The 26650-nt window shown below is 38.5% G+C and overlaps 1 protein-coding gene across 1 annotated transcript in view; it reads right to left on the reverse strand.

Moving 5' to 3' along the window:
- Positions 1-26650, reverse strand: part of LOC124776432 (mediator of RNA polymerase II transcription subunit 14) — a 180921-nt gene that overhangs the window by 109037 nt on the left and 45234 nt on the right. Inside the window, 4 exon segments of the mRNA XM_047251426.1 lie at positions 1839-1980; positions 8098-8215; positions 21335-21438; positions 21921-22057. Of these exon segments, the coding sequence (XP_047107382.1) occupies positions 1839-1980; positions 8098-8215; positions 21335-21438; positions 21921-22057 (501 nt within the window).

Consider the following 26650-nt stretch of genomic DNA (forward strand, 5'->3'; position numbering starts at 1 on the left):
ATGTGCAATGGGACAGGATTCCACCTCGTGCTAAGAGGAAACCCATTGTTCTGTTAATTCAATTATCCGTAAACCTAATTTTGATTGCCTCTTTATAGACACTGTTCCAAAAACAAAAAGTGTTGGCAACTATAACAGTTTCGTCAAATTTAATACTGTGTCCCTCATTTGAGCAGTGTTCTGCTACTGCCGATTTTTTGGCTGTTGTAGCCTCGCATGTCAGAGATTTTCAACACACCTGTCAAACTGCGAGAATCGAACGGCCAATGTAAGCCTTCCCCATTGACAGGGAATTTTGTATACACAGGTTTTCCTAAGCCCCAAATCATCTTTCACAGAGTCTAGTAGTGGCCTAATCTTAGAAAGTGGACGGAACACACACTTAATGTTAAAATTCCTCAAAATTCTTCCAATCTTAACTGATACGCCTCCAGCATATTTATATATGAACAAATTTACAGTGCTGTACCAGATATTAAACTTTTAAAAACAACCAAAAGTCACTGGGCACCTCCCTCCTCTCCCACAAATCCTCCTGATAAGTCTCCTTTACTTTTAGTGGCCAGACACTGTTGCCATGATCTCTTTTGCTGTCTCTAATAATTCAGCAACATTTTGCTCTCACTACCCAAAGGCTGCAAGGTTCTCTGCAGTTGGCTGGCACTTGAACTTATGCAGAGTTGCCCTTCCTGGTCCTAAAATACAGAGCAACATTTATCGATCCGCCAAGAATCAGGCTGCCTCTTCAGCTGTCCTGAAGACTGTGGTGTGATAGATCACTGTTATAATATGATCCACCCATTACTGGATACTACAACAAAGTACAAAAATGGTATGTTGGCTGTAAAGTGTTCAGTCTGCTCTACTGAGCACCCATCATAGCAGCTTTCTTTCAGCTACAACTCTGTCTGGCAGGTCAATCCAGATCAGGAAGTAATCACTTGTAAGCAAGTCCTTGACCACTTCCCATTGATTGGTATGTGCGAGGAACAGAAAGCGTACTGTGACATCAATAGCAATAAAGATCCTGTTGCAGTGCTGAAGGGGGTGCTGTGCTCTGCAACTTGTCCGAACTAAATGAGTGTAGAGATGAAAATTGAGGAGCTAGATTGAAAGATTTTATGTGTGTGTGTGGTTTTTTCTTTTTTTTTTTTGGGGGGGGGGGGCTAGATGAGATTGGAGGAAATATTGCAAAACTGAATAAAGTACAGCTCTGGTGTGATACTCAGGTCCTATTTGACCAGAGGTCCATTTTGGTGGTGAACATAGGGTTAATAATTCGTGTCCCACAATCCCACGATTACCCATTGATATCATGGGTAACTATGGATAAATGGGGTATTTACAATTAATTAGACCCACAACCACATAATATTAAACACAAGTATGCAACATATATCATGTGAAGTCATATCTCTCAACACTGGTGTAACAAAAGTCGGAAAAGTTGTTAAAAAGGTACAATTTTGATATATGTGAAGACAGATATATTAATCTTCATTCCTTACGTATGCAAAACCATCATTAAACCAGTGGAAATATACGGCCATTCTATCTTGCTGACTTGTATAAAAGAAAGTTACTGGATGAAGACACTCAAAATATTTCACATTTCTGCAGTCTGTTACATATTAGTAATTACTCTCATCCCATACGTGTCACTGCTTCTCAGAACCCTCACATCTTAATATTAGTCAATGTACTCTTAGTTTTGCTTTTTCATTGTGAGCATTACACTTCATAATCTAGTAAGGAATTACAGATAATCTAAAACATTGCAGACAATATCATACTCATTTTCTTTAGAGACAATTACACTTAATTTAGGAAACACTTACATTCCACATCCTTCAACATGGTCTGTAACTCCTGCTTAAGCTCAGACAGCCTACTGCGTGTCCTTACATATATTGTATGTACCAATAATCTCTCCATGGAAAGCAGATCCGATCTGATTGCTCTATCAGCTATCTCATATTCCTGAAAATTGCAAACAAAAAAAGAATATCACTCATTAAGAATGGAGTAAAAACTGTAAAAAAGATAAGGATTGTATTCATAAGTTACATGGAATGTTACACATACATATTAACAGTATTAGGAAAAATATGAAAGATGAAAACCAGTCTTTTTTCTTTTCGAAACAAATATTTAAAGTGAGGGAGCATTCCCATTTTCTTATTAATTACTCCAGTATTCACCCTATTTGATTCTGTCTACATAACTCTATACTCGCATACCAGAAGCTGTCTGAATATCTTATAGTTCCACATTATAACTTGATGACGACATGTTCTATTTTGTCGATGCTTGTTACAGTTACTGTGATACCTACTTTCCAATACTATTTTTGCCAAGCTGAGCCTATCGTAGCCACAGAGATATTCTTTCTAATATCTCACAATGCAGTTAACTGCAGAGCTAGCTATGTAGCATTTTCAATAATGGGTAGTTTCACAGACTACTACAATATTACATCTGAATGAAAGAGAACCAACCTCTGTTAAACTGTATCCAAGATCTAATTTCTCTTTTTGTGCATCCAGAGATAATTATACATCTACATCTACATTCTGCAAATCTCCCTGATGTGTGGGGTAGTGGGTATGTCCTATTGTACCAGTTGTACTGGCTTTTTCCGTTTCTATTCACATATGGAGTGCAGAAAAACTGACTGTTTAAATGCCTCTATTGTGCTGTGATTATTCTAACCTTGCTCATATGAGCCACACAGGAGCATAGTGTAGGGGTATATTCCTAAGGGTCATCATTTAAAGCTGGTTCTTGAAAATTTGTAAACAAGCTTTCTCGGGCTAGTTTACGTGTATCTTGAAGTATATGACAGTTGAATTCTTTCAACACCTCAGTGATACTCCCTCAGGTCAAACTAACCTGTGACCATTCATGCTGCCCTTCTCTGTATACGTTCAATATCCCCTGTTAGTCCTGTTTGGTATGGGTCCCACACACTTGAGCAACATTCTAGGATGGGTCTGTTGAGTGATTTGTAAGCAATCGTCTTTGAAGACTGATTATATTTCCCCAGGATTCTACCAATAAACTGAAGTCTGAAACCTGCACTGCCCCGAATCTAGGTGATCATTCCATTTCATATCCCTGCAAAGTATTACAACCAGGTATTTGTCCGATTTGGCTGATTCCAACTGTGACTCGTTGATATTGCTGTCACAGAATACTTTGTTTTTTCGTTTTGTGAAGAGCACAATTTTACATTTTTGAACTTTTAAAGCAAGTTACCAATGTGTGCACGACATTGAAATTTTAGCAATGCCTCAATGAATATTTAGGCAGTTTCTTTCAGACAGTACTTAATTATTGATAACTGCATCATCTGCAAAAATATGAGACTACAATTAATATTGTTCGTAAGGCAATAAATACAAACATGAGTAGCAAGGGTCTCAACACACTTCCTGGGCTACACCCGAATTTACGTCAACATCTCTTGATGACTCTCCATCCAAGACAGCTTGCTGCATCTTCGCTAACTAAAACTCCTCAATGCCATCACAAATTGCACTTGATACCCCATACGATCATACTTTTGATGATAAACATTGGTGTGATACTGTCCAATGCTCTTCGGAAATCAAAAAATACTACATCTACCTGACTACTTTTATTTTTGGCTTTCAGTACGTCATGTGAGAAAAGTGTGAGTTAGGTTTCACAAGATTGTTGTTTTCAAAATCCATGGTGGTTGGCATAGAGAGGTTCATTTTCTTCGAGATATCTCTTTACGTTTGAGCTCAGAAGGTGTTCTAAGGTACAACAAATTTATGTGAAGGATGTTAGACGGTAGTTTTGTGGATCACTTTTGTACCCTTCTTGTAGACGGATGTGATATATACTTCCTTCCAGTTACTGGGCTCAGTTTTTTGTTAGAGGGGTCTAAGACAGATTACAGTTAACAGTGGCGCTAACTCAACAGCAATATAAAATCTGATATGGATTCCATTGGGACCTGGCACTTTGTTAAATTTTAAGTAGATAAATTATTTACTGATTGCAAATGTTAAACATACAATTTCGCATAGGACAGGAGCCACTGCTTTAAATCGTATTATAAAACACGTGTATGGAATAACATATTCGGTTGTTAGTGTTAGAAACAAGCATGGAAATAATTTGTTTTGACATCGGGTACACCATATGAGGCTAGACAATTAATTTTCGTTTGAATGGGACATGTAATTGCCTTACATGAAGTTCAATTTTCTATGTCTTGCTTTCCATTTTGATCACACAGTTGCTTACATACTTGCTGTAATATCTTTCAGATGCTTTAAGATGTAATATCCAGTGCTTAACAGCATACTGTACTTCATTTTATGTAACTTACTGCATGGGTGAAAATTAAACTTTTTGCAAAAATATTTACCATTCTGAACCAGTTTAGCAGCTATATTCCTATATGCTTCAGCCTTCTTCAAAATGTTCTTATAATCTGCATCACCTGTGTCATACAAGAAGTTATACTTCCTCAGCTGTTCGATAAGTCTTCCTGTTTGTGTGATTTTCACAGAGTGCACTGCAAGCACACCAATATGACAAACCTGCCTGTTGCCACTACTGGCTCAGCTGTACCTGTTGGTGTGAGAACACAGCAAAAAATGTGGCTGTACATGCTCACAGCTGCTGCCTGCAATGGCGAATCTGTATTTTTAGACAGACTGGAGCTCGCAGTAGTGGCTGGCCAGTCGCTGTGGTGGCAACACTGCCCTCTGTGAGACTGACACTATGCAACGACATGCATTTCAACAACGTGCCCTGGCCGTTGCAACTCAAGGTCACAGACTGCGTTCTGTGAGGCCAGACCTTAAGATTACAGGGTAGGCAACTTTCAGAGGTGTTAATATAGACCAGCTGTACAGTGCATAGCTTAAGAGGCATGAGCAATTGTTCATTTTACTGTGAAACACGTCTCATCTATTGCAAGTTCTACTGGTTTCCAAATCTTTGCAGGGGGTAGCATGGAGCAACTAAGAAAGAAAAAAAAAGTCCATGAACATGGCCTCTAACATACTCTTAAAGAGTTATGGCCACTTGTTCAGTAGAAGAGATGTGTTTCACAATAACAGAGATGAACAAGTACTCATAGCTCTTAAGGTATCCATTTTAGAGCCCAAGTTTAACAGTTTTTTTTTTTTTCATTTTTTAGTCCATACTATACCACCTCTGAAAAAATTTCTTACCCTACAATCTTAGCAAGAACAGTCTAGGTAGATGTATTTCGTGTCAAGGGGTATCAGAAACGATTTACGCTTACAACTTTTGACTAGGTCACTTGCCAGACCAGGGACCCCTGTGACATCTGTCTGCTTTATTTCTTCATTGTTGATGTACTGCGTTCTGATACTCGCTGAAAAATGTAGGGTGGAAGCTCAACACTGACTACAGTAAATGGTGTAGCTGACATTTGAACAGTTGGGTTTCACAGTTCTTTACTTTCACTATCCACAACCCCCCCCCCCCCCCCCCCCCCCAATATTACAGTTATATAACCAGTTAATTAATGTTTTAACTTCCGATAAGCCTCATTAATAGGTTGCAGACAAACATCCATATACTACTACAATAGTTTACTGTTGAACATCTATGAGCAGTAAAAACCTAACCACACTGTTCACAGTTTCTTTAAGAATAAAAAGGTATATATGAACAGACACTGTCATCGTTTTAACACACAGCCTAATTGTGTTACACTTATTTCACAGTTACGTTGATGCAATGTGGTTGTTCTAACCAACACCAGTGCCCTTATATATCATCACAATAATAGGCACTGATTGTTTGATGTTTAATTTACAGAAATTGCAATTAAAATTTAACTCATTAAATTAACTGAATACATCAAAAAATTCCATCTTTTTAAAAGTTTCTTCTACTACAGGAGTTAGGCTGAATTATTTGTTTAAATGATGAAACTAACAGATATAGTAATGCAAACAATACTTTGGACAGAAACGGTAATTACTTTGGAATTAATTAAGGGCTGGCCTTACTAACATGTTTTCAAATAGAGCCAAATAAATACTTTAAGAATCCTATTAGTTGTTTTTCCAAACGCTTACAATTAGTACAGAACTTATATTTGTTTAAATGTCAACAATAAAATTTAAGTTACGAAACAATCACGGATTTCATCCTCTAACAAAATTATTAACTAGGAATAGTCAAAATAAATTAGGAAATTTCTGACATACACAAAACTGAGAATGAAATTAGATCTGGTGCTATATTCTTTAAAACTGAGGGCCAACCTTTCTCTTTTATGAAAATGTTGATTATACTCATGTATATTAATGGTAATTAGTCAGACATGAAAAAATGAATTTTAAGGAGGCAGATGGCAAAACTACATCCCAACTTGCTTCGTCACAACCCTTACCTCAAATCTTTACATATACCGTTCTCCGTCTCTTGAAAGTTCATAGTATCACTTTGGGATACAGTGTTCACTAAAAGCCAAAGCACACTGATCGGTATCTGTATGCTAAGAGTTCCCAGCCACTATACCAACGCAGTGGCATCCTTAGGACTCCGGTACACAGAGCATACGCTATTTCTGAGAAGGATAGTTTAACCCAAGAAATTGCCCATTTTGTGTCTGTTTTTAAGGAAAATGATTCATCGGACTATGGAGTTTTATTTAACCGGATAGAGGAAAAATCTACTCGCCAAGCAGCAGCAGAACACACAAACAAAAAAACGGTTGCAATTGGCAAGCTTTTGGAGCCAGTGGCTCCTCCTTCAGGCAGAAGGGTTGAAGCGGAAGGAAGAGAGATGAAGAAAAGGACTGGAGAGGTCTAGGAAAATGGGTAGATTTCAGGAAAGTCACCCAGAACTGTGGGTGAGTAGATTTTTTATCTATCCAGCTAAAAAATTTGGGATATGGTGTTTGGACTATCCTGGGAGGTGCACGAAGAATAGCATAAATCTGTGGCCTTTATTCCTTATGCTGGGGGACACACTGTATACGGAAGAATGTTAAGAAGTTTTAACATCAAGAGTGTGTTCCGTCCACCTTAAAAGATTAGGGCACTACTTGGTTCTGTGAAAAATGATATGGGGCTTAGGAAGAATGGCATATTGACACGAATGTCAATGTGGGAAGGCTTACATCAGCCGTTCAATTTGCACAGTTGAGGACAGGTGCATGGAACATCACCACCATACGAGGCTACAACAGCCGGAAAAATCAGTGGTAGCAAAAACATTGCTTAAACAAGGGACATGGAATGAAATTCGACGAAACTGTGATAGTTGCCAACACTTACAGTTTTTGGAACAATGTTTATAAAGAGGAAACTGAAATTAGGTTGGCAGATAATTTGATTAATAGATACAATGTGTTTCCTCTTAGCAGGATGTGGAACTCTGTAATATCCTGCAACAGAACAGAACATTCTTCAGTGTAGCCAGCGCGAGTGTTCAAAAATCTTCTCTGAGTGCAATATATCGTTTCCTCAAGTGTTTTGCTACGAGCGGTGTCACCTGCCCACTCTTGGAGCACAGCAGTCCTTCTTTCACTACAATATGCTGGAAGGACAAAACAAGCAAGACTTGGATACAAAGATACAGTAAAATAAAGGCCATGTTCTGTGAGAAGTGTAATAATTATATATTTACTTCTTTTAAATATGCAGCACAGGATATTGTTAATTTTGTAATTAAATAGCACTTTTCTCATCTAAACATGGTCAAATTATGATTCTGGGTCACTCCTTCTATGTACTCTGCCAAAACCCCCATTTACAGAAAACCCCTATTTAAGGAAAAAATATTTGGGTCCCCAGAGATTTATTAAAAAGTAATTTTTTCTGTAATGAAGTTTCATATCACCTTCATGCATCTAAAGCAAAACTAGTCAATAGATTTCAATACATTTAAAAATAACATTTTACTCTTCAATCTTGTAAACATTGTATACTACTTCTGTGGCACATCAAACCTGTACAAATGTGCCACAAGATGTGTGGTAGGAATTCAAAATGAGGAAAATAAATGCCATGCATTCTACATGACCTCTCAAGAGAAAAATATTTATAAAGACAACAGAGGCTTGCACTATACCTTGTTTCCCAGAGATGGAAGGTGCACTACAGTGAGAGGTCTAGCTGGATCGTGTGTATCGACCTGTACTGTTAGACGGTAGCCGAGCTCTGATCGAGGATCTTTGCATGTCAGTTCCCTGTAACAACAAAGAAGATCAACAAATGTTCAATGCCTTTTCAAGGCATAAAATCCATGAATAGCTGAACAAAATAATGTAATAATGTTATTCACTTGCTATAATTAAAGGAACACATTACTTGTCGGGAAAAAAAGGGGAGAATTAAGAAACTTACTTATTATTGGACACAATCATGGTGTAACCAAAGATAATGGTAAATTATAACAGCATTTAAGATTCTTCTTCAGATCCGTAAGAAAAAAATAAAACACACATCACCCTTACAACTTACTTTTTAAAACATTCTAATGGAAATTATACTGTTATATATCAAGAAGGAAAATAATATGTACCAAACTGTACCTCATTATTACATTAAGCAGTGATGTGTAAAGTACACATATCATAAATCACATGACAATGTTCATTCTACCTATTTACCTGCAAGGAAAAAAGCACTTGAATGATGCCAATCAGAATGACATCAAAATAAGTAATTTAGTATTTATATCACAGTTGATGTATAAAAATTATTACATGGTAAATATAGTTTTAATCAGGGAGAAATAGCTGTAAGAGTGAATGAGATTTACAAAGAAGTTAGTTTCACTGTTGTTGCTTTTACAAATAGGTTGCTTGCTCCTATAAGAAATTAACAATAATTTTGCTGTGCAGACATAAATCATATATAAATATTTTAACATAAATACATCTCTTCCATGTGGCCTCACATTTTAGTGGCTTCTTCAGGTTATGAACTACAACAATAGTGTAGTTTGGTTCTTTCTTTTATAATTTCTTGTATATTAAATTTACTTTTACCATGCAATATTGTTAATTACTTTAACAAGAATATAATATTCATGTCTTCTGGTGCCCCCTTTTCTTCACAAATAAATGGCTGTCTTTTCTCGTTACAATTTGTTACACAATGGTAGATTTCAATAATGATGTGTGTTTTATTATGCAATGGTCAGAAGACAATGGCTAGGTGGACTTGAAAGTGGTCACCTGTGATTGTCTTGAACAACAAATCCAGTTTAATTTTTTAAGCATTAAGTCAAGGGAATTTGGTTTGATACAATGTCATGTCTCGCAGAAAGAACTGTTAGAGAGTTCAGTATTTCAATGATACCAACGTTATGACAGGCAGAGGAATAACTGCTTCAGTGTGGTGCAAATGATGGAGTAGTAGTTTGGATTCGAACCCCGTTACTTCTGAATTCAAATTCAGTGCCTTACTAAATACTATTGTGAATGACTATTAACTAGATGGATGTATAACATTCCAGTTCCTAAAAGTTTTTTCTTTTACTCCATGACCAAATTCCATTTTATATTGAAGGCATTTTCTAGTGAACTATGAAACTGACTTCTATATGCAACCAAACACTGCACCAAATGGTATAATGAAAATTTATGAAAGCCTGACAAGTAGAGAAAAATCAGCAACAAATGAATTAATTACTCAACAAATTTTAATGCAATCTAACGCTGCCTTTGTCTTTAAAATGATTACTGCTTTAATTCAAAGTCTGAACACATTCACATGCATTGCATTTGCATCTGAACATCTTCAGACACATCTAAACATCTTCAGATCCACTGCTCTGCAATTACAATAAACGTTAAGTTGCTCGGAATTTGAACAAAACAGGTAATCATTATAAAGATAAATGTAACAATGATTGCGAAAGAAAAAGTTAGTTAGTTTTAAAAGTGGTATAAATAATAATAAGGAAGGAAAAATGGATGCGTCATGTTTATAAAAACTGTATATTTTGATACTTTTAGACCATTCTTTAGTATTAAAAGGAATTATATTTTGACATGTTCAGAATTTTAAATTACATGTTTTACCAACAAAAAGCTTCATATTTAACTAAATCCTAAAATAGTTTCAGTGGATGGTGTGACCACTGCTTAAACTTCACAAGTCAGTGCATCTTGAATCATACACAGCACAGCCAAATATTATCTCTAAGGAATCACTATTCAGAGAATAACTAATAACCTTAGGAGAAAAATATAGCCTCACAGATATGTAAACAGAAGTAATCTGAAATATTAAAAAGTAAAATCTTCCACTGAAATACACAACGTTATAAAGGCTACAGGGGAACAATTTATTTTATTGCATCATATATGGTGATACATTTTTAGGACCAGGAAACCAGTGCCCAAGCATTTATCTTGGCACTAGAAGCAATTGGTTAAATATAGATAAGTAGGCTAAATTGTTTAGCTAATCAGAGGAATAAAAATTGATTCTCTCAATCATGTTATGGAAAACTTGTATTACTGGAAGAAATATAATATAAGAGACATCAAATAATGGAAGCAATTGTTCAAAAGCTAGCCAAACAACAGACATTGCAGAGGACTCTGGTATGATGGTTCCAGGCAAGCAATTGCCCCTTTCAGTAACAATGGTCAAGAGGGAGCATATGTGAGGGTCAGCAAATGCAGTCAGATCATTGGGCACAGCCTTCCACTTCCACAATCACTCACTGTCTCCTGCCAGTTGGAGTGGTGAAGAGGAGATGTGAAGAACCACATATGGGGTGGTGGTTGTTTAAAGTTCACCAAAATGAGTACATTATGGTTTAGCCAACAATAGAATACACAAGGTACACGGCCCAAACATGGACAGAAAGGTCACAAATCTACTTTTATGTCGTCGTGACTGACTGTCCATTTCAACCAACGTCCTTAAGATGACGAATGTTGTGCACAGCACAGTGAAACGAAGGTGTTAATATCCACAGCTCTGACCAAGATTTTCTGAGGTTTCCTTTGTAGCAACAATGCTGGAGGTGTACCCTCTACATAGCTCAGAATAACCTCCCAGTTGGTAGATACAGGTAATACTCCTTCTGTTGCACTAAACCCACTCCTGTATTTTTCTTACCACACGATGTGCCTGCAATGCCGTTAGGTGGCGTTCAATTTTGCAGTGGGCAGTGGTCACAATTGTTTGGCTCATTGCTGGAATTCATACTTTCTTTAAGTATTACAAGGTCAGACTGATAAATTCCTATGATATAGTTGGGAAAGTTGTTACACAGCATGATTATTGGTGAACATGCTTCCTGTAAAGGTTCTGTTTAAACTTTCAAATAGATGGAAAGCATAAATGTTTGTCAGCAGCTAAATGACCAGTGTCACACATTTAATGAAAATGGATAAAGATGAGTTCCATGAGAGGATAAAACATTTTTAGAAGATTGTGTTCAAAATACAAACCAAATACAGGGATCTTCATAGGTACTTTACCTTGACACTTAATACCAATTATTACCACGTATTTGAATTTAAACCTTGCCCTATGAGCAGCATGAGTCTGTTATATTACAGACACCCAACTGAGATATCTTTTGAAGAGACTAATGACCAAGCATCATCACGACAGAAAAGCACTGCATTAAATTTGTGAAATTAATGAGATAGTAGGACTCTACATGAATAGGTACATAATATTGTAAAAGCTGCACTGCATACGAAAAAGTTGAATATGCAAAAGCCTCTGAGTTTTGTGACATTCCATTGTGTACTCTAGATTAGGTGTTTCTTAATTTTCTTGAATATTATGACATTTTACCCTATTTGATGTAGATTGACTGCTGCAAACTCATAGGAAAATGACTGCATTTTTCAGAACAGCAATTAATAAAGTTCCCGAGTATGTGACAAGTGCTGAAGATAGTCATGTAAAATGCAACTCAGAATTGAGATTTACACTGTAGCATGTACCAAAAATAAATATAAAGTGCTACATCGCAGATTACAAAGGACCGCTTCTCATATTCCCCATGGGTGAGGTAAGAGTGTCATTACCATTTGCTAACAACATATCTAAAATACTTGAGAAAATATATTTAAAAACTGTATTTGCAAAGATTTAAGCCTAGTCAGAAGGACTCTATCATTATTATGCGACTGTAGATGGCCATTGTTATAACCCCGTATGTAATACTTGGATACACACTGGAACTTCAGGCTACTGGCATGCTATGCTTCAAATATTTCGCTAACAGCATCTGTACATGCCAGCCCCTAGAGGCCACATACAGTGGGACACACAACTTGTGCACATGGCACTGAATCTGTCGCACCACCTACCAAATCCCCACTCTTTATAAATCCAGTGCAGCAGGCACTCATTTTCTTGTGTACATACTTATTGTCAGCAATTGCCTGTATCAGTGCCTGGAGTGTTTCTATGTTTGTGCCTATGTTCTCAGCTGTTGTCCAGTTGTTTGACAAAGAAGATTAAACTTCCATTCATTGTCGCCGTGCTGTTGTTTACATCTTACAGTATGATACAATTGGCTATGAGTGTGGTGTTCACTTCCACATGCTCAGTCTATCTCACTGTTTCTTCAGTTCTTTTGTTCATGGAGGCAGTGCTCCAATCTCTGCTTGAGCAGTAGTAGGTTCTTACAGTTACTATCATGAACTTCGCCACATTGACCTTGCAGGCTTCCACACCATCAACGTACCCACCATGCTTTCCCCCTTACAATGATGCAGCTAAAGACTGGGAGGCTTATGAGAAGTGGCTTTGGCAACATTCCCTTTCTGTTGGTGTCACTGATGCAAACAAGCATAAGACCTCCTTCGTTTCTCCGATTTCTCCTTGGATCTACCATTTGTTGTGGCCGTTAGCCCTGCTCCAGCAATCTGCATTACTTTTGTTCAACGAAATGAGTAAGCTGTTGTTGAATTATCACCATCACCATAAACACATGCATGACATTGCAGTGCAGTAGAGAGGGTCACCAGTCCTACCAAGCTTGGGCAACCGAACTCCACAGCCTTAGTCACAAATGTCAGTTTCTTACTGATGTTCACCATGATTCCTATGCTGCTTCTATCATCTGTGACAGCATCATTCAGTTGGTTTCTGACAAGAAAGAGCATCAGTGTGGACGACAGTGTGAGAATCCATCTTTGGCTTAAGCATTAAATATTGCTCAATCTATCGAGGTATCTTGCACTACTGGTGACCATATTGAGGCTCTTTGTGACAACACCTTGGTGGCTCCTATTCCTGGTGGTTGTTCCTGTTATCAGAGGGAGAACAATGTGGCAGCTGTACAAGCATAGCCCCCATACTGCACAGGACAGCAATGTGCTAAACAACCAACACAGCAATAGCAGTGCTCCATGCTCCCATCTTGCCCTTACTATTTCGCGCAACATGACAAGGCCACATGCCCTTAGCACTGGGTAACCTGTAATAACTGTGGGAAAAAGGACATATAGTGTTCAGTGAGCCGTTCCTAGCCCCCTCCTGTAGACATGGACGTTAATTGTGTGTCTCCAGTGCGTACGTAACAAACTGTTTTGTCGAAGTGTGAGTGATGGACAAAGTGCTCAGAATACAAGTGGACAAGGATGCGGCTGTTACTTCACTGACCTCCAAATTTAAGAGGATTTGGGAAATTGTCTCAGGTTATTTGGCGTTTGTTGAATTACAACAGTAGATGATGCTGAATGCCTTTGTTTTTTCCATTTTCAGATAGCAAACGCCTCGTTTCCGACCAGGTCCCTTACCAGCAGTTAGATTCTCTGTGTTCTGAGTTCTTAGCTCTTTTCTCGGGCAGGTTAGGTTGTGCCACTAATTTTGTGGCCCACATAGAATGAGTTACTGGTTAAACTCACAGGGGGCCAGTTTTTCGGCAAAATTGATTCACCTGAAGCCTATTTACAGGTATGATTGGATGAGGATTTTAAACGGCTCCTTGTGATTAACAAGTTCTTCGAGTTGTACCAAAATCCTCGCCTCCCATTCAGTGTAGTTGGTGTCCCTGTGATTTTTCAGCCTTTTTTTTTTTTGAACTAACACTGTCTGTTCCGGGGTGCATCAACTATCTCCATGACATCATCACGATGGGTGCATCCACAGATGAGCATTTACATAACTTGCACACCTTGTTCATGGTCTTACATACAGTAGGGTTGGAATACAACTTGGCTAAGTCACATGTTTTTCAGCTATCCATTGTGTGTTTGGTTTTTGAGGTTTCTTGGTATGGTGTTATGCCTTTATGTCATCATGGCACTGCAGTTGCACCTCTGCCTCATCATACAAATGTCGAAGTATTTCAAGCATTTTTAGGTAAAACCGCTATCACAAATTTATAAATTTGTGAGTGCAGTAACATTGGCCCACCCCCTCCATGAGCTGCTCCAAAAGAATGTTCCCTTTCAGGGGACGCCAGCCCGTAAGCACGTGTTTATGCTTTTTGTCTAAATTACACTGTAATCTATATCTAAAAATAAAGATGATGTGACTTACCAAACGAAAGCGCTGGCAGGTCGATAGACACACAAACAAACACAAACATACACACAAAATTCAAGCTTTCGCAACAAACTGTTGCCTCATCAGGCAGTAGTCTGGTAAGTCACATCATCTTTGTTTTTAGATATATTTTTCCCCACGTGGAATGTTTCCCTCTATTATATTATTACACTGTAATCTGTTTGGCTACTTTCCATCCTGGTCACCACCTGGTTTTAGCTACGGACGCCTCTCAGAATGGACTCAAGGGCCATTCTCGGTCTTCGATATGTGGACGGTTCCAAACATCCCATAGCTTGTGTGTCAAAAATGCTAAACTCCATTCAGCAGTGCTACGCCCAAGTTGAAAAGGAAGCGCTTGCTATCACCTATGTCCACACCATATCTCATGTGTTCTTGTATAGGTCTATGTTCCATCTCATTACTGACCACATGCCCTTGGTTCCGTTGTTTAATCCTTCTGCTTTGTTGCCCAAAAACACATCAAATCACCTCCAGCATTAGGCCTTGTTTCTGTCTCACTACAACTGTGAAATACACTTTTGGCCCACATCACACCACATGCCAATGCCAATGCCAATGCCAATGCCAATGCGCTGTCCCGGCTTCCAAAGAGCTGGATCGCACTTTTGATCAGGATAAAGCCCTTTGTTTACACTCAGATGTTGAGGCGCAATGTGCAGTTTACGGCGTGCTCCTGGATTGCAGCTGCTGTCACTGCCGACCCGATTTTGCATCAAGTTGTTCACTTCATTCAACATGTTAGGCCAGACAGGCTGGAGGCCTGGGCTTCTAATCCTTTGAGTAATTATTTTGCCTTCCTTCACTACTTTACAGTATTTGATGGTGGTATTCTCTTAGCGATGACATTTTAGTCTGAAATATAGTCCACCATATACAAAATCATACGAAAAATTCTTTCAGTGAAACAGCCGAGAATGGTCACCTATACAAGAATCGACAGTATACATGGTATCAGGTGTGTCTGTCGATTCTTGTACAGGTGACCATTCTCAGCTGTTTCATTGAAAGAATTTCACGTTATTTTGTATATGATGGATTATATTTCAGACTAAAATGTATAAAAAGAGATTAGGTTGTTACAATTGATACAGCTACAATTATTTTTCTTTTGGAAATATCTGGCATACTTAAAATTCATATTATTAATTGCACAATCTAAAGCTAATTATTACAATTTATTTCTGGATTCACTGATAAAATAATGATATAACTTGGTGATGATTCCGCTATTGTCAAGAAAGTATGTAAACTCTTTTGCTTTGTAAACTCTTTGGAATATTGTGAGTACCACAGAATGTAAGTAGTATTGGGCAGGCCTCTGATGGAGACAGAGGTATTTAAAAGATTGACACTGACAATGTAATTTGGAATATTAAGTGAAAATTGTAAAACCGGTGTGATATTGAAAAATGCGACAAAGAATAAAATTCAAGAAATATACAGGCAAATCTTCATCAGTTATTTAGTCATCAGGAACCCGCAACATTAAATCAAAATTTCAGCTGCAAGAATGTACCCCTAGACGCAAGAATTGAAGCCAACAACAAGAGAAAATGAAGATGAATAAAAAGTTTTTCTTTTGTATATCTTATGCCTCTTGAAGCTTTTGAAACTAATGAAGACACTAAGAAATTTAATAATGATGTGTGAGGAAGGTAAGATTACAGGGTCTTGCATTCAAGTTACTGGCCTGTGGGTACATGTGTTGGCCTGGCATTGACAGTGACATTATACATCTTGTTGCGGGCTGTTCTGTGTGCTACCTACAGGATGCCGCAGTTGACGCTCTCTCTGTGAACCGCACCATAGTGTTTGTGGAAATGCATCCACGTTGATTTCGCAGGACGTTTCCTAAATTCTTCCTGGTTGTTAGTTGTCCGTGTTTTCACTATATTTCCATACGTTATCCTCTGGCCTCTAACATCAGCTGTGACTATGATTCACACTTCTCGATAATTTTTTATATTGAAGGATTGCCTTACACACTTGTGATGGTTAATGGCCCACAGTTTGTGTCTCAGGAGTTCCACAGTTCTTGTGCCCATCAAGGCAGTCTCCATGTGAGTGCTCTTCTTTGCCTCCAGCCCCCACCCAAATCTAACGGCAAAGCGGAATGTCTTGTACGCACATTCAAGGTTCAAATGAAGAAGTATGTCGTGGACTCCTCCACGGATGATGCCTGGCACACTTCATGAGTTCCTACAAGTTCTTGGCAGTGGGGAACTGGTAGCAAGTCCCTACATCTGCTCATGTCACCCCACCAATGCTCGTCGGCGTGGCCCTTGTTGAGATGTGCTTCTGGTTCAGCCGTCTGGGCTCGGGGTTTCAGTTGCTAACCTAAGTGGATTCACGTCACGGTCCATAGATGCCAAGGTACCCCCTCTGCATAGTGTACATCAGTGATGGGCTGGTGGTGCATCACCACGTCCAGCTGCATCCTTATGACATGACAAGGGCTGCAGGTCTGCCAACTCTTCTACTCCTTCAGCAACTGTCCTGATCTCACGGAGTGTCTCCACTGTGGGAGGGACCCGCCTTCCTTGTGGATGTTGCCACCTGAGGGGTTCAGCCTCAGCTGCCTGCAGCCGGGCTTTCCCATGATGCTTTGCTACAACCAGTGATTCCATCATCAGCTGGGCCAATGCCTTCGGGTGCTCCGACTCTCGCACCCCTTACCGAGCAGCCGTTGCCTTCACCATCAGTGCAGTTCCACCACATTGAGAGACTGGACATTGAGATGTTGCCAGCACCCTGGTCACCGCTCCTCTTTTACGGTACATGGCAGTGGAGCCCCTGCCCTTACTTTGCCCTGATGCCCGCATCGGTAGAGTACATTTTCCCAAGGGGAGAGAGAGTTGCTACAACCCTGCACGTAATACTTGGATACATACTGCAGCACCAGGCCGCCAACATACTACACTTTTAATATTCCACCAACAACATCTACACGAGTCGGGCACTAGGGGACAGCTGCGGTGGGCCACATGACTCGTGCACACAGCACGGCACCCAGCATCAGCCTTTCTCATATTATGTTAATACTTATTGTCAGCAACTGCTTTATCAGTACATGGTTGTTACTGTGTTTTTGTCTATGCTTTCGAATGTTATTTGCTTGTATATGGAATAAAAATAAACTTTTCTTCATTGTGGTCCTGCTGTTGTTTGTGCCTTATAGTATGATACCAATTATGATTGAATCTAAATCTACTAAGCCGTGACTCAATCACATAAATACAGGCATTTATACAATGACGGGGTGGTACCAATAGCAGCACTAATAAAGAAAAAATCCAATGTATTAATTTTTCCTTTCTTCCCTGTAAGTTAGAAAAATCAGTACAAATGTCACAAATCACACAGAAAAGAAGATCTCTTATAAATGTTATTGCAAGGTGCAATTGGCTCTTGCTACAGAAACTTTTGAGTAAAAGAACATAAATTCTGTCAGCAAAAAAGTGATTGCTAATTGGTGTCCATGTTCACTCCACATAACACACTTCTTATTGACAGTGTATGTACGAGGGCCGTTCAGAAAGTAACCTCCGGTTGATTTAAAAAAATACACCAAGTTAAATAAAAATATTTTAATATATACATCTTACAACTACATCTTTGCACTATTTTTCTACATAGTCTCCATAGCGATTGAGGCACTTATCGTATCTCTTCACAAGCTTTGAAATTCCTTCTGCATAAAAATCACCCGCTTGTGCCTGGAGCCAGCCTGTGACCGCATCTTTGAGCTCTTCGTCGTCATCAAATGCATGAAGAGGTGATAATCACTTGGCGCCAGGTCTGGGCTGTAAGGTGGATGGTTGATAACGTCCCACTTGAAGGACTCAAGAAGGGCCGTTGTTCTGCGAGCAGAGTGAGGACGGGCGTTATCGTGCAAAAAAACGATACCGGAATTCAGCATACCACGGCGTGTGTTCTGTATAGCCCGTCGTAGCTTTTTTATTGTTTCACAGTACACGTCTTGATTAATGGTCGTACCACGTTCCATGAATTCAACCAACAACACCCCTTTGGCATCCCAAAACACCGTTGCCATCAGTTTTCTGGCAGAAAAATCTTGCGAGGCTTTTCTTGGTTTGGTAGGCGAATTTGAATGTGCCCACATCTTTGATTGTTCTTTTGTCTCAGGGTTCACATACTTAATCCAGGTTTCGTCACCGGTCACGATTCTGTTTAACAATGGTTCTCCTTCGTCCTCATAACGTGACAGAGAGTCTAATGCAGAGGCCATTCTTTGAGTTTTGTGGTGGTCGGTAAGAATTTTGGGCACCCATCGTGCACAGAACTTACGGTAACCCAATCTTGCTGTCACTATCTCGTACAAGAGAGTCTTAGAAATCTGTGGAAAACCAGTAGACAACTCCAACATTGAGAAACGTCAATTTTCACGAACTTTTGCATCAACTGTCTGAACGAGTTCGTCAGTCACCAATGATGGTCTACCACTCCTCTCTTCATCATGAACGTTTTCTCGTCCACTTTTAAATAAACGTACCCATTCACGGACAACTCCTTCACTCATAACTCTTGGTCCGTACACAAAGCTCACGATGAATAGCTGCTGCAGAATATCCTTTGGCTGTAAAAAACCTTATGACAGCACGCACTTCACATTTGGCGGGGTTTTCTATTGCAGCACACATTTCAAACTGCCACAAAAACTAAACTAGCGCAGGTACGACGTTCACTCGACCACGGCTTGATGCCGACTGACCTGTTGAGTGCGTGAACGCACAGATGGCGTCGCTACTCCCCCCACAACCCGCACTGTGACCAATCGGAGGTTACTTTCTGAACCGCCCTCGTATTAAGTGGAATTCAATTTGTTTGCAAGATAAATTACTAAGCTCTAATAAATTCTGGAGCTGAATTCACACTTTCATTACCTCCGGAACTTCGCAGTTTTTTTTATAACAACAATACTAATTAAACAATTTGTTATTTTATTCCTCAATATGGTCAGTACTCATTATAAGAGGGTTGGAACTTAAATAGTGGCAACTATTTATTCACAACCGATACAAAAGAGATATATCTTTGCACCTGTTACTGTCCTTCAAAGTAGTCACCAGCATTGTGTAGAACCCGTTGCCAGCGATGTGGAAGGCGTAGTATACCATTAGCAGAGCCTGTTCTGTTGATGGCGCAAATGAAGCGGTCTAAAGTTATGGTGATTCTCACGTACGACTGTGATGGTATTATCCTAACGCATTACATTCCTCCAAGGCAGACTGTCGTTGCACAGTATTACTGTTCATTTTTGGAGCATCACCTGCAACCAGCTTTGCGAAAGAAGCGGCGACACTTTCTGCACAACCCACCCATCATTTTGCATGACAATGCATGGGCGCACACAGTGCAAGCAGAGGCTGCTCTGTTCGGTCTACGGGACTGGGAAGTATTGTACCATCCACCATCCTCCCTGGACCTAAGTCCTTGTGACTTTGATTTGATTCCAAAGATGAAGGAACCACTTCGTGGTATTCGTTTCAGAACTGTTCCAGAGATTCAACAGGCAGTAGACTGCTCCATTCGCACCATCAACAGAACAGGCTCTGCTAACGGTATACTACACCTTCCACATCACTGGCAACAGGTTCTACAAAACACTGGTGACTACTTTGACAGACAGGAACAGGTGCAGCAAAGAGATAACTCTTTTTTATCGGTTGTGAATAAATAGTTGCCACTATTTAAGTTCCAACTCTCGTATAACATGTACAGTGAAACTGTCATCAAATTTGAATATGCTCATACACATAAGAATAATAATGATGACGACAAAGCATGATTCCAATCTTTTAAAATCTGAACAAGAGAATAGCTGATGGCACCAAGCCCAGGCTCTATAGAGGACATTTCAACATCTCAAATGTTAGTTTCCTAATATATCTTTGGTATGCACAGCCATATGAAGGCACGTGTTGTCATGGAGTACTACCTGTGAAATAAATTCCCACGTTTTTATCATTCAGAAAACTTTAATTATTAGTAGCAGATTACTGTAGCAACAAATTATCACAATTTGCCCCTTATCCTGGACATGCTACAATAGGATCCCTTACACCCTAAACAATCGCTAGCATGACATTTCTAGTAGATGCCAGTACTCTCATTTATTTCTTGATTGGATACAATGTGTGCATCCGCTCCACTGAGATGTGGCTCACTTCCTGATGAGTAAATGTTGTTCTCTACAACTCATCTCCCAGCACAATTCAATTAAGAAATGCATATTGAATGTAATGGTCTAAATTTGACTGAAATCTTGTCTGCTTGACATAATTGAGCAATCATATTAGTACCCATAGGTTAAACAAGCTGATATAATTGAGATCAAAATAGATACTGTTTGCAGGTCAGGGACTTCAGTTCAACTTTGTAGTAATGTCATCAACAATGATGCACCTTTCAATACAGCTCTGCTGATCGATCTCCTGTTTCACTATCTCAGTTTGTATGCATACTGGTCTTACATTCTACCGCTTGCATCAACACTGTCTTTTGTTAACGGAAGTTTCAATACATTCATATTCTCTTCATTTACATGATCAGGTGTCTTCATATTAAGCTTTCATTCTGCAACAGATTTTTGTCTGTTTAACTTCCTTTTCTCACAAAAAAATTAATAAAACCTTTTTGTTCTTCTACAGTGGAAAACAATGTTCCATAGTAACACATGTCCATAAACATTGCAGTAAAATATATAATGAGTTACCATTATACTTTTCACTTTGCCATAAAATGACAATTATTTCCAGTCAAAGCAGAAGTTTATAACATACCTCCAATAGGAAATGGATAAGCACTTTCCAGGTGTGTACTCATCAACATGAATATGATCATCTAAACGATCACGGCACAATCTCAGGGTCTGAGAATACAGCACCTAGAACATGATATAATGAGAAAATATTATCACACTGGTTAAGATGATTAGTATACCAATTCTATATTTATACAAAAATATGCACAATGCTAGCAAATGTAAATAAGAGAAAAGGCCAAATTTTTTTGTCACCAAATAAAGCTAAAGCATATACCTTGGAAGTACATAAACTTCCTGCTATTATTCACAAACAAATGAATAGCTACAATCATGAAACCTGTTACTATACTTAGCTGTACATGTATAGCTATGGGAGTTAGCACAGTACCACTTAAAACATGTCAGTTTCGTATTTTGCTGAAAAAAGTGCTAATATAATGTCTATATTACAAGGGAAAGGGGAGAACAATATAAAATTGCAAATGCAGAGTGAAACCTGAAAAATTGTTGTTTAATATTCAAATGAAAGGCATTTGTTTAGAGAAACATTATTCAGTGATAATCAAAAAATATCCAATATGTTTCAAGCACGGAATACGTACCTCCAATTGAAGGCTTTGGCAGAAATGATGCAAACAATTGTACACTTCATGCAATGGTTGTGGATTATCCACAAGTCTTGACTGTATTAACTGATGGATATACTGTATTTGTAATGAATGAACTAGTGCCTTTCCCTCTGCAATATAACAAATGAAGAATATGACAATCATTCACTTAATACTGCACAGAATATATTGTATATGAACAAAATATTCATATGAGATTATAATAAAAGTTAAAAATAGGAAAACAACATTCAGAATAATTTCATGAGCAGCCTGCTATCTACGAAATGAAACAATGTAGGAACAGATGATAAAAGTATTCCACCGCAGCCAAAACTCTGTGTAATCACAGCAGAAAAAAATCAGCAGTACTACTCATGATAATATAAGACTAAATTATTAATAATAAGACATAAGACAGGAATAAGTTGGGTGTACTGAGTTGAAAAGACTGAAAAACCATGAAATTAATTTAGAAAAAAAGTATCAAAAACTAAATCACGTTAGGTGGAAGGGATAAAAGAACAGGTATAATTCAAAAAATAAGAGTACTAAAAGAAGGTAAAACAAGCAGGAAGGATTTGCAACAGATACACGGCCATTAAATGGGCTCAATATAAAGAAAGAGAAGATTCTCTCCACAGAGAAAAAGGAGGATTAATAATAACATAACAGATCAAAGATATTACAGTGTATGCTTTCACGGCCAGTATTGTTTTCACGTAAAACTTCCGGGCTGATAGGCCATGTTCGATGTATAAAACTCCCCCCTGACGTTTCGTCTCCGACAGCAGGAGACATCCTCTGAGGTAAAGCGGTGAACTGCAAAGAGAACTCAGAGAAGCGCTGATTATACAGGCAGTACAGAGGGCGCCATGTCCAACACGTGGCGTCGGCTATGAGACTGTCTCTGGTAATGTCAACAATTTCGATTGAAAGTAATCGATTGTCACACTTCCGGTGCAACGCTGACATCCAAATTTTATTCAGTTTAACACCTTCGTCTTTCCTGTTAAAATTACAGTGTTTCTCAATCTCAATAGTCTCTCTATACACGTGCCCATAATTTATTTAATAAAATTGCAGCCAAATAGCCATATACAGTTACTTTGCTTAACATTTTAAATTTTTGCATATTCATTTATCGATTTCACTCTTTTACTGCACAGTTCTATGGGATATCGTTCACAGGCTTCTTTAAACAGTTCACATACACATGTTGTGATTGGTCCTTGATAAGTTTTGTTTTTGCAAATTAGATGATGAAAGCTGTGAATAGAAAATCTAGTTACAACATGTCACAGTTCGAAGTTTGGTGTTGTCCATGAGCAGTTCGTCATTGCTTCGGTGCCATAGAACTCCAGCTATACTTTTTCTCGTTTGTCCTCCATGATCTTCAGTTGATTTCTGGAAGCCCTGGTGTGTGGCATCATATATTGAAGTTTGATGTCTTCAATTACGATTGTCTCTCTCACTAGCAGGTACACTAGTCTAGATCTTGTTGTCTTTGTGAGACCTTGTGCTCTTTTTAGGTAAGTTGATTTTACCTTTTCTAGTGCTTCTAGATTTTTTTCTGTCATGTGGTCCCATATAACCTCCAACCTATAGGCCAGGTACTTGTGTGGGTCCGTTGGGTCTCCTCTATCTTTGTAGAGAACTTTTATTGTCGAGTGTCTCCAATGGGTCGGAATTCCTCTAAGTTCCAAGCATTTGTTGAATAGTTTGATCCATATGTGTTGGAGGGCCTCTTTTGCATCTTTTATATGTTCATTATATAGATTATTGGGTCCTGCTGCCTTCTTGTTCTTCAGTGCTTTTATTACTTCTTTTACTTCTTCTTCTTTTAGAGGTTCTCCTACATTGTTTTTTTCCTTAGTTTGATGCTGTTTCTCTTTCTTTGGGGGTGTTTTGATTCCTCGTTTGTTCAGTATCTTATTGAAGTGGTCTTCCCATTTCTTCATGTCTGTATTTGGTGTATGAGCCAGTTTTCTTGGTCTTGCTGCTATGTATGGGTCTTTCTCTACTTCATCCGCTTCTCTTTTTGCCTCTCTTTCTAGGTATTCTTTTTTCTTCTCTTCTATTAGTTTTTTGTAGATACTCCTCTCTTCTGCGTACAGTTTGTATGTTTCCTCATCGTGCTGGTTTCTTAATCTGTGGAGCGTTCTTAGAACAGTGTTCCTTTTGCTGTAGTATTCAGCATTGAACCATCTTTTTGTCGTCCCTGTTTTTGGGTTTGTTTGTATCACTGAATTTTTTAGGAGGTCCTCTATTTTGTCTGTTGCTTTTTCAAGGTCTCCTTCCTCTATTTAAGTTTCTATTTGTGTTATTTGTTCTTGCTGGTTTGTTAATTTTTCTTTATCTATTTTTCTGTGTGTGATTTGGTGGGTCTTTCTTGCTGGCAGTGATGTGACATTATTTATTTTGTTCTTCATTGGAATGTGCTTTCATACAGGAGTGATGGAGTCATGCCATGTTGGTTGAATACTTCCTTTTATTTCACCTCTTGTTAATGCAATATCAATGGTGCTTTTCCCATTGTGGCATATATATATGTAGGTATCTGTCTATTGTTGTGTAGGGTGAAACCATCTTCTTCTAGGGTTTCAATGACTAGTCTTGTTTTATAGTTCTCCGTATCTATTCTGCAGTTGAGATCGCTGTCGTATTGTCTGATGAGTGTGACTATTTCGTCAATTATTCCTACAGCATTTGCATGTGGTTTAAAATAGGCTGCCATTGTATTTATGTCTGCTGCTTCTACTAGCATACTATTTTCTTGTTTTATGATTTGTTTTTGTGGGCATCATCCAGGGTTTCAGCAGTATAGATATTCCTCCCATGTGTCGTCCTCTTTCTCCCTTCTTTGCCATTAGGTGTTAATTGTAGAAATCTTTATGTTGCCAGTTGTCTATCTGGAAGGTTTCTGTTAGAATTGCAAGATCGGAGTTTTGCAGAATGTCTGTTGGAGATAGGTTAAGAGCACTTTTAATTCCTTCTGTATGCCACAAGACTGCTTTTATTTCTTGGTATTCTGGTTTTCTTCTGCGTCCCTAATAATGCGAGGTTTTAGATATGATGCTCATCTCGCTGAATTTTATTTCATGATTACTTCCTGGTAAATATGTTCTGCTACGGCTGATTTATCCATGTTCCGCAGTCAGCAATTCCTCTTAAGTTCAACAAGACGGGTGTTCACACTTCTCTTTGTGGTGCCGATATAAACTTGTCCACAACTACAAGGAATTTTATATACCTCCAATGTAGCCAAAGGGTGTCATGCATCTTTTGCCGATCTTAAATATTCTTTTATTTTCTGGTGGGTCTGTAAATAGTTTCCACCCCATACTTGCTTAACACTTTCCCAATACGATCTGTGGCCTTATTAATGAACAGAAGAAAAACCTTGCCATTTGGCGACTGTTATTCATCGTTGCTCCTGATTCTCTGCCTAGAACGAAGTGCTCAATCTATATCCTTGCTGGAATAGCCATTCTCCAAGAAAGTTGACAGTAGTGTAGAGATCAAAGATAGATAATTCACACACAACTCAGGGAAGATACAAGAGCAGAACAGCAATGGAATGTAACAGTCATAATCCCAAGATCTGGAGTAACAAATAACAAGCTGCAGGACAAATCTGAGAGCTGTAAACAAGTCAGAGAACAGCAATCAAAGGAGGAGTAAAAGCTTTTGTCCTTATTTTGAACAATTAGAAAGTTGATAAATAAATAACAATAAATAATGAATACAAAATACTACATTTCAAACTACCATAAATAAAATCAATTTAAATAGCAATTAAATAACGTAATACCCAGTAGAAATAAAACTAATACAAAGAAAAATGTGGGTCGCCATTTACTCATTCACCTTAGACAGGGAATAAGAAGTGATAATTAAAAGAGAGAAAACCTGAAAACTACTGTATTCTGTGTTAATGTTGTTCTTTTGGACAATTAAGGATATCGAGCAAACAGTGGAGTAACCGATAAAAAAATAAAGTGGTGGTATTGAAGAAAAAAAAGGGCAAATTTTGCAACATATTCAGCTAGATCAAAAGAATTGATGCAGAAACGTGGAGACATTAAGCATTACGACCACTAGTCTTGCCATGTCCTCTGACAGCAATTTGCGTACTCCACTTTTGTCTCAGATATCGTAGTACCCACTCTCCAGACACATCAACACATCAATTATTTGTTGAATGGTTAACTAACATAACCCGAAAAATGTAGACTAATTATCTTAGTCTAAAATTAGTGGAACATGTATTAAAAAGAGAGAGAGAGAGAGAGAGAGAGAGAGAGAGAGAGAGAGAGAGAGAGAGAGAGATAATGTGTATAACTGTAGAAAGCGTTCAGTAAACCAAAACTTAAGGATAATGGCACAGAATAGGAAAAAAGTGGAAGTCCCCGTGAGCCAGCTCTCACAAGCAAAAAGTTGGCGTAATGGGCATGATGTACAACTATCTAAGTAGATCTACGACACTGCTGCAGATAAACAAAGGCAAATTTTGGGATGAATTTTTTGAAATAGGAGGAGTGATGTACAGTAGAATAATTTTACTGTGCATATTTAAAACTTTTAAAAAGATTCAACCAGGCAAGTTCAGAACAGAGAAGGGTAACTTTGGGCTGGTGTGTCAATCACAATGTCAACAAGGCATACCACCGATGTAACAAACATCAGGGTATGAGGGGAGCATTGCCACACAACTTCAGAGT

This window comes from Schistocerca piceifrons, chromosome 2 (assembly GCF_021461385.2).
Source record: "Schistocerca piceifrons isolate TAMUIC-IGC-003096 chromosome 2, iqSchPice1.1, whole genome shotgun sequence".
In the NCBI taxonomy this organism is placed as follows: Eukaryota; Metazoa; Arthropoda; class Insecta; order Orthoptera; family Acrididae; genus Schistocerca; species Schistocerca piceifrons.